The sequence below is a fragment of the Palaemon carinicauda genome, chromosome 18, assembly GCF_036898095.1.
Source record: "Palaemon carinicauda isolate YSFRI2023 chromosome 18, ASM3689809v2, whole genome shotgun sequence".
In the NCBI taxonomy this organism is placed as follows: Eukaryota; Metazoa; Arthropoda; class Malacostraca; order Decapoda; family Palaemonidae; genus Palaemon; species Palaemon carinicauda.
Genome location: NC_090742.1, coordinates 3,851,936 through 3,861,935, shown reverse-complemented (window position 1 = coordinate 3,861,935; position 10,000 = coordinate 3,851,936). Strand labels below are relative to the sequence as shown.

Here is a 10,000-nt window from a genome sequence, read left to right as displayed (position 1 = left end):
CAAATGAATTTTGTCAATTGACTCAGGAAAACTTATGTAACTAACTATATCACTTTGTTATACTTTTTTATATTAATATATTTCATTCCATTAATCTTTCTCTATCAAGTTTATATTATCATAGATGTACCCACACCCTGCGTAAAACCTAGTTAATACTGCACAGTGTTTAGTGTTATATCTTGTGACATAATCTAAGATCTCTGAAAACATTATTTTGTCCTACGTAAACCAATTGGCACTGGGCATTATTTTCTGTTATATCTTGTGACATCTAGGTTCACTAAAACCATTATTTTGTCCTGCTTAAACCAATTGGCCCTGTGCATCGTTTCCTGTTATAGCTAGTGACATGTGCGTTCACTGAAACCATTATTTAGTCCTGCTTAAATCAATTGGCACTGTGCATCGTTTTCTGTTATATCTTGTGACATGTAGGTTCACTGAAACCATTATTTTGTCCTGCTTAAACCAATTGGCACTGTGCGTCGTTTTCTGTTATATCTTGTGACATGTAGGTTCACTAAAACCATTATTTTGTCCTGCTTAAACCAATTGGCACTGTGCATCGTTTCCTGTTATAGCTAGTGACATGTGGGTTCATTGAAACCATTATTTAGTCCTGCTTAAATCAATTGGCACTGTGCATCGTTTTCTGTTATATCTTGTGACATGTAGGTTCACTAAAACCATTATTTTGTCCTGCTTAAACCAATTGGCACTGTGCGTCGTTTTCTGTTATATCTTGTGACATGTAGGTTCACAAAAACCATTATTTTGTCCTGCTTAAACCAGTTGGCACTGTACATTGCTTTTTGTTATATCTTGTGACATATAAGTTCAGTGAAACCATTATTTTGTCCTGCTTAAACCAATTGGCACTGTGCGTCGTTTTCTGTTATATCTTGTGACATGTAGGTTCACTAAAACCATTATTTTGTCCTGCTTAAACCAATTGGCACTGTGCATCGTTTTCTGTTATAGCTAGTGACATGTAGGTTCACTGAAACCATTATTTTGTCCTGCTTAAACCAGTTGGCACTGTACATTGCTTTTTGTTATATCTTGTGACATATAAGTTCAGTGAAACCATTATTTTGACCTGCTTAAACCAATTGACACTGTACATTGCTTTTTGTTATATCTTGTGACACATAAGTTCACTGAAACCATTATTTTGACCTGCCTAAACCAATTGACACTGTACATTATTTTCTGTTATATCTAGTGACATGTAAGTTCACTGAAACCACTATTTTGTACTTCTTAAACCAATTAACACTGTGCATTATTTTCTGATATATCTAGTGAGTTTAAAGTTCACTTGAAACCTTGCCTCACCAAGAGACTTTAAAAATATGATTATTTTGTCTGTACAAAATTTTCCCTTAACGTACTAAAACTATAATAGATCTAGCAGTGCTTTCCTATAGTCTTTAATCAACGCATCTCTATCTCCAGATGGCCAGAATAATATCAGGTGTCCTCGGGACATTGGTACTTGCTGTGTCCCTCCAGTTCTTATTGATGACGGACTCTTCGTCTGCGTCAGCCATTGCAGAGGCTCAACCAGAACCTTGTTGTGGCCTGGTCGTTGGAGCTCTTGGCTTCGCTGGGGTGAGTGATTATTATTTTCATTATTACCAATCTATCATTATTATGATTATTGTTATTAATTTTTATTATTATCAATCTTCTTATGTAAATATGAAAAATTACATAAGGTACAAACCAAAAAGGATTGCTGACTGGAGGGAGTTACCCTCTAAAGAACAAAGGGGTCCTTTATGAAAAAAATTTAGATTATAAAGTATTAAGTAATTGAGGATAGTAAATTTAATCTAACACGCTGTATATATTGTAATCTATATTTTTTTTTAAACAGACGCATATATGAAATTACACACACACACACACACACACACACACATATATATATATATATATACTGTACATGCTGTGAATATTTGTGTGTTTATATGTATATATGTAGATTCATATGTATATATACGTATATAAAAAGAGAGAGAGAGAGAGAGAGAGAGAGAGAGAGAGATAGAGAGAGAGAGAGAGAGAGAGAGAGAGAGAGTAGGATATATCAAAACACTTTCACACACTCTACTAACCGAATCCTTGTTAACCTTTCCTACTGTTCTTAGGGATACCTTGTAGGTCGCCACTCCCACCGCCACAGAGGATGCGGTGGCTGTGGATGCGGAGGATGTGGCGGAGGATGCGGCTGGTGTGGTGGAGGATACTACGGCAGGAGGAGGAGGAGTCTTGACGAAATCCTTGAAAAAGATATCCTGGAGGATATCTATTGGCAGGTAAGGATGAGATGGTTCGGGATTTCATTGTGTTCTGAAGTCATTTATAAAATAGTATTTTTTATATATTTAATTGGTTCCTTTGGTTTTCTATTGACCTTGATTGATTGGTTGTTTTGGCTTTCTATTGACCTTGATTGATTGGTTGTTTTGGCTTTTTATTGGCCTTGATTAAATGATTGTTTTAGCTTTTTATTGGCTTTGATTAATTGGTTGTTTTGGCTGTTTATTGGCCTTGATTAATTGGTTGTTTTGGCTTTCTATTGACCTTGATTGATTGGTTGTTTTGGCTTTTTATTGGCCTTGATTGATTGGTTGTTTTGGCTTTTTATTGGCCTTGATTAATTGATTGTTTTAGCTTTTTATTGGTTTTGATTAATTGGTTGTTTTGGCTGTTTATTGGCCTTGATTAATTGGTTGTTTTGGCTTTCTATTGACCTTGATTGATTGGTTGTTTTGGCTTTTTATTGACCTTGATTGATTGGTTGTTTTGACTTTTTATTGGCCTTGATTAATTGATTGTTTTAGCTTTTTATTGGCTTTGATTAATTGGTTGTTTTGGCTGTTTATTGGCCTTGATTAATTGGTTGTTTTGGCTTTCTATTGACCTTGATTAATTGGTTGTTTTGGCTGTTTATTGGCCTTGATTAATTGGTTGTTTTGGCTTTCTATTGACCTTGATTAATTGGTTGTTTTGGCTTTCTATTGACCTTGATTAATTGGTTGTTTTGGCTGTTTATTGGCCTTGATTAATTGGTTGTTTTGGCTTTCTATTGACCTTGATTAATTGGTTGTTTTGGCTTTCTATTGACCTTGATTAATTGGTTGTTTTGGCTGTTTATTGGCCTTGATTAATTGGTTGTTTTGGCTTTCTATTGACCTTGATTGATTGGTTGTTTTGGCTTTTTATTGGCCTTGATTGATTGGTTGTTTTGACTTTTTATTGGCCTTGATTAATTGATTGTTTTAGCTTTTTATTGGCTTTGATTAATTGGTTGTTTTGGCTGTTTATTGGCCTTGATTAATTGGTTGTTTTGGCTTTCTATTGACCTTGATTGATTGGTTGTTTTGGCTTTTTATTGGCCTTGATTGATTGGTTGTTTTGACTTTTTATTGGCCTTCATTAATTGATTGTTTTAGCTTTTTATTGGCTTTGATTAATTGGTTGTTTTGGCTGTTTATTGGCCTTGATTAATTGGTTGTTTTGGCTTTCTATTGACCTTGATTGATTGGTTGTTTTGGCTTTCTATTGACCTTGATTAATTGGTTGTTTTGGCTTTCTATTGACCTTAATTAATTGATTGTTTTGGCTGTTTATTGGCCTTGATTAATTGGTTGTTTTGGCTTTCTATTGACCTTGATTAATTGGTTGTTTTGGCTTTCTATTGACCTTGATTAATTGGTTGTTTTGGCTGTTTATTGGCCTTGATTAATTGGTTGTTTTGGCTTTCTATTGACCTTGATTGATTGGTTGTTTTGGCTTTTTATTGGCCTTGATTGATTGGTTGTTTTGACTTTTTATTGGCCTTGATTAATTGATTGTTTTAGCTTTTATTGGCTTTGATTAATTGGTTGTTTTGGCTGTTTATTGGCCTTGATTAATTGGTTGTTTTGGCTTTCTATTGACCTTGATTGATTGGTTGTTTTGGCTTTTTATTGGCCTTGATTGATTGGTTGTTTTGGCTTTTTATCGGCCTTGATTGATTGATTGTTTTAGCTTTTTATTGGCTTTGATTAATTGGTTGTTTTGGCTGTTTATTGGCCTTGATTAATTGGTTGTTTTGGCTTTCTATTGACCTTGATTAATTGGTTGTTTTAGCTTTTTATTGGCCTTGATTAATTGGTTGTTTTGGCTTTCTATTGGCCTTGATTGATTGGTTGTTTTGGCTCTCTATTGACCTTGATTGATTGGTTGTTTTGGTTATCTATTGACCTTGATTGATTGGTTGTTTTAGTTGTCTAATGACCATGATTGTTTGGTTGTTTTGGTTATCTATTGACCTTGATTGATTGGTTGTTTTGGCTTTCTATTGACCTTGATTGATTGGTTGTTTTGGCTTTTTATTGGCCTTGATTAATTGGTTGTTTTGACTTTCTATTGCCCTTGATTGATTGGTTGTTTTGGCTCCCTATTGCCCTTGATTGATTGGTTGTTTTGGTTATCTATTGACCTTGATTGATTAGTTGTTTTGGTTGTCTAATGGCCATGATTGATTGGTTGTTTCAGTTTTCTATTGACCTTGATTGATTGATTGTTATGGTTCTCTTTTGACCTTGAGAGAGAGAGAGAGAGAGAGAGAGAGAGAGAGAGAGAGAGAGAGAGAGTACTACACACTAAGAAGTACAAGAAATATTCACATAATTGTGATATTGATTTGATCACAATTCCTTTTTCAGATTTCAAACAAGGACCAAGACCAGTGCGGGTTGAAGCTCGTGTGCCAATTGGCACAGAAGGATCCAAATGAGCTGACCAGAGACGAGTTCCTAATCCTCCTGCCATACAGGTTGGTGGTATTGAAAATTAATCTAGTATTTGATGCACACAGTATATATGTTTATCTCTTTTTCCATTTTCTTCTTTGGCTGTCTGCTAAAGAAGATGATGAATGCAAGAGTTGATGGGAGAAGTACAAGAGGTAGGCCAAGCTTTGGGTGGATGGATGGAGTGAAGGAAGCTCTGGGTAAATAGGAGGATAGATGTGAGAGAGGCAAGAGAGCGTCCTAGAAATAGGAATGAATGGCGAGCGATTGTGACGCAGTTCCAGTAGGCCCTGCTGCTTCCTCCGTTCGCCTTAGATGACCGCGGAGGTAGCAGCAGTAGGGGATTCAGCATTATGAAGCTTCATCTGTGGTGGACAACGGGGGAGGGTGGGCTGTGGCACCCTAGCAGTACCAGGCGAACTCGGTTGAGTCCCTTGTCAGGCTGGGAGGAACGTAGAGAGGAAAGGTCCCTTTTTTTCATTTGTTTGATGTCGGGTACCCCCCCAAAATTGGGGGAAGTGCCTTGGTATAAGTATGTATATTTATTCTTTGGTGCAATTTACATATTGTTTTGGAGAAAATAATCTCAGGATTAAATGTTTTTATGTTGAACAGGCTAACATAAGTCTTTTGTATAGTTATATATGAATTATCTGTTTTAATGTTGTTAATGTTTTTTTAGAATATTTTATTTTGATTTTTTCATTACTTCTTATATTGTCTATTTATTTCCTTGTTTCCTTTTCTCACTGGGCTGTTGGAGCCTTTGGACTTATATTATCTTGCTTTTCCAACTAGGGTTGTAGCTTGGCTAGTAATAATAATAATAATAATAATAATAATAATAATAATAATAATACCTATGATCAGCGCCCAAGCCCTCTCTATATCAAGCTAGGACCAGGGAGGGCCAGGCATTAACTAGACGACTTAGCAGGTAGACCAATAGGCTACCCCAAACACCACATCCCTAGCTCAAGGTTTTAGACGCTACGTTTGCAATAAGCTACCTCAATGCAGTTGTTCACATATACTTCCAGACAAAGCCTAATTTACCCAAGCAATTATATTATGTTTAATTTTCTTCATTAACAACTAAGAAGATATTTAGTTTAATGCTGTTACTCTTTTTAAAATATTCTATTTTTCCTTGTTTCCTTTCCTCACTGGGCTATTTACCCTGTTGGAGCCCCTGGCTTATGCCATCCTGCTTTTCCAACTAGGGTTGTAGCTTGGCTAGTAATAATAATAATAATAATAATAATAATAATAATAATAATAATAATAATATATTTCCAACAGAGGTCGGTATGAAGAAGACGCTTCTTATTATGGACTGTACGACACCGCAGCATGGCACGGGCAACAGGGGCATAAGTGCCACGAAGAATATCCCCTCTGCGCATTCACTTCTGTTCAGATGATGTTGGGTTTATAACAACAACACTGATATAACGCTGCATTGAACGGACTCATTTTCTTTGCTTGTCAATGATCACGTGATTCATCCTCATCTATTTTCGAAAACTCGGATTTCATCGGATTTTAAGCAATAAATTTCAGTTTAAGTGTGGCTTTTATTTAACAGTGTCCTGTCTCATATATATATATGTATGTATATATATATATATATATATATAGAGAGAGAGAGAGAGAGAGAGAGAGAGAGAGATATATATACATATATATATATATATATATTATATATATACATATATACTATATATATATATTATATATATATATATATATATATATGATATGTTTAAGGTTTAAAGGTTTAAAGGCCACTTATGAATGGCAGAGGCAAGATACAGTGACATTGATCTATCAAGCAGGACAATGCCCTTGAGACTGACCATATATACTTCTGATCAGGGCCCAAGCCTCCTCTCTACCCAAGCTTGGATCAAGGAGGGCCTGGCAATGACTGCTGATGATTCAGCAGATAGACCTATAGGCTCCTCCAAAAGCCCATATCCATAGCTCACAAGGATGGTGAGGTTGCAGCGACCAAAGGAACTAATGAGTTTGAGTAGGACTCAACCCCAGTCTGGCATTCACCAGTCATTGATGTTACCGCATATGTCTGTGTCATGTATGAGTGTCTGTCTGTATATTTGTCGATATGATACTATGTCTTTCCTGATATCAGAATGAACATGTCTACTTCTTTGATTTGTATTGATTCGAAGTAATAGTTTCGAATCCATGTCCTGGTCATTAAATTTCTTATATACAATTTAATTTTGGGCACATTATACCCAAAGAGGGGTGAATTCTATGTATATATATATATATATATGTGTGTATATATATATATATATATATGTGTGTGTGTGTTTGTGTGTATATTATATATATATATATATATATACACGTATTAGAGATGATTTCGTAGCTGAAAAGACGAATCACAACTTGGGTCTCTTTCCGAGTCGTCAAGCAGTTGTGTCCACTGAACTAATCGATGTAAACCGCTCTTGGGGATACAACGAAATATTGACATCATACCGTACGACTCCAGTCACACTTATGAGTCGCACAACACGTTCGTGTCTTCTTGGCAGATATGTCCTGGGTTGCTCAGCTCCTTATATTTATTTGATATTGTAATCGATGGAAGAAAATGTGATTTGCACCAGATTCAATGGGTCGAAGAAGGGGAGTGTCGGTAGACTTTTGATTTGGACTGAGCACCTGGCACTTCTAGTCTGTGCGTAGTGCACAGGAACCTGTGGGAATTATTATCAGCCGTAGTGTATACAGGAGCCTAAATGAGTCATTTTTTACACCTAGACTGTGTATAGTATACAGGAGCCTAACGGAATTATTATCAGCCGTAGACTGTGTGTAGTGTATACAGGAACCATTGGGAATCATTATCATACCCAGACTGTGTGCAGTGTACAGGAGCCTAGATGAATCATTAAGACACTTAGACTGTGTGCAGTGTACAGGAGCCTAGATGAATCATTATTACAACTAGACTGTCTATAGTGTACAGGAGCCTGTGGGAATCATTATCACACATATACCGAGTGCAGTGTAGAGGAGCCTAAATGAATCATTATTACAACTAGACTGTGTATAGTGTACAGGAACCTGAAAGAATCATTAACACGCCTAGACTGTGTGTGGTATGCAGAAGCCTGAATGAATTATTTTTACAACTAGACTACGTATAGTGTACAAGAGCCTAAAAGAATCATTATCAGCCGTAGTCTGTGTGTAGTATACAGGAGCCTGTGGCAATCATTAAGACGCTTAGACTCTGTGTAGTATACAGGAGCTTGGAGGAATCATTATCACCCCTAATCTATATGTAATATACAGGAGTCTAAAGCAATCTACAGATGAATGATTAAAGAAATTAAAGTTTTCTCTTAAGAATCTGTCAAGTATCAAGTAAGTAATTTTTTTTGTGGGAAAGTGTAATATTTGGGACTGAGTTTGCGTTCATTAATTACATGAATGAATATTTCAAGGAATTTCATATGCAATGTTTATGAATGAACACAGAACATTTCAAATTTATGTAAGCTAAAATTTGAAGAACAAAGCCCTCAGAAGGATATTGGGAATTAAATGGCACGACAGGGTTAAAAATGAAACTATAAGAGAAATTACTCGAGTGCCATATGTTGATTAGATCATGATGAGGGGTATATGTAAATGGTTTGGACATGCTCTTCGCACTCCCTAAGAGAGATTAGTTCACCAAACGTTTAGCTTGGCTCCACAAGGCCCTAGAAGAGTTGGAAGATCCAGGCCTACATGGCTGAGGACTATGAAGTATGAAGTAGGAGATGATGAATGGAGAAGTATTGAATTAAAACTCAAGATACAGACGACTGGCTAAATCTAACCGAGGCCCTTTGCGTCAATAGGCATAAGAGGAGATGATGATGATGAAACATATATATATATATATATATATACATACACTGTGAATATAGGTATATATATACTTATATATATGTATATACAGTATTTACTGTATATATACATACATATATATATATATATATATGTGTGTGTGTGTGTGTGTGTGTACATGGGAGAAAATACGTATTTCAAAAACCGAGTTCAATTTCAAGTCTGTTTCCTACCTCAACTCTCTCTCTCTCTCTCTCTCTCTCTCTCATCCTGCGCATTCCCCCTTATTTCTGTTCTCTTTCTTTGTTTACACCGCTCTTCATCATCCCACTCTCCTCCTCCTTCTCTCTCTCTCTCTCTCTCTCTCTCTGAAGGGCTGTATTGACGGAGAAGACACCAGAGAGAGAGAGAGAGAGAGAGAGAGAGAGAAGCGCCCCCCAACATCCGACAGGCATAGAAGGTATTTGCAATGCTTCTGTCCATGCGTATAAGCGTGCTTTCTCCTGCTTGCGCGTGCGTATGTGGTGGCCCGTATGTGCTTGCTTGCTGGGATTTCTGCTTTTGTTTTGTTTATGTTGTTGTTTATCATTTTGGTTGTTGTTTACACTTTCCATTGACTTATTCAGAAATATATTTCTGAGCTGTATATTTCAGTGGTGTATAAATACGAATGTTTTTATTAAATAATTAAGAATATTTTAGAATTGTATGAACATTTTAATGTTATTTTAAATGAACATTATTTTAATGTCAATGGGGCATTTATATATATACTCCAATGCAATGTTATAAAACGTAATCTATATTTCTAATATCATTATAACCTCATTTTAAGGAATGATATAACCTAGCCTTTTATAGCAAATTTCATTTTTGTATTGCTGTTCAGCCTTCAACCACACTTTCCGTTGAGTGTATTTTTGTTTTAAGGCAAATGACGATAACGATTACTAGCAGGCAAAAAAAAAAAAAAAAAAAAAAAAAAGCCATTTTGGCGGACGGGTGTAGACACCTATCAATGACGAAGGCTTGGGAATGTTGGCACACTGGGGTCCCCACTCTAGCATAAGGGAAAGGGGGGCGCTTCAGTTCGGCTTTCCCCTCCCCTGGGGGGCGGGGGTTGACTTTAAGGGGGCAAGGGGGATCCTCAGTTGGTGGCAGCACCAACCAAAGAGCTTACTGCACCGCACCACGCTGGTCGCCACTAGCACGTGGCACCGCTATGCGGCAGAACGGTGAATCTCCTTCCCCCGTTCGAGAACATCCAGACATATTTCCGTCAGTTTCAGTCCAGTGTTAGTGACCCCTGA

The 10,000-nt window shown here is 36.6% G+C and overlaps 1 protein-coding gene and 1 pseudogene across 1 annotated transcript in view; both read left to right on the top strand.

Moving 5' to 3' along the window:
* Positions 1 to 6,368, top strand: part of LOC137656947 (uncharacterized) — an 8,169-nt gene extending 1,801 nt beyond the window's left edge. Inside the window, exons 2-5 of the mRNA XM_068391313.1 lie at positions 1,462 to 1,617; positions 2,160 to 2,327; positions 4,725 to 4,834; positions 6,114 to 6,368. Coding sequence (XP_068247414.1) covers positions 1,462 to 1,617; positions 2,160 to 2,327; positions 4,725 to 4,834; positions 6,114 to 6,249 — 570 coding nt within the window. The 3' untranslated portion in view covers positions 6,250 to 6,368. The remainder of the gene's footprint in view (positions 1 to 1,461; positions 1,618 to 2,159; positions 2,328 to 4,724; positions 4,835 to 6,113) is intronic.
* A 3,507-nt stretch (positions 6,369 to 9,875) lies between these two features.
* The window catches only part of LOC137656946 (sialate:O-sulfotransferase 1-like), a 15,590-nt pseudogene continuing 15,465 nt past the window's right edge, over positions 9,876 to 10,000 (top strand).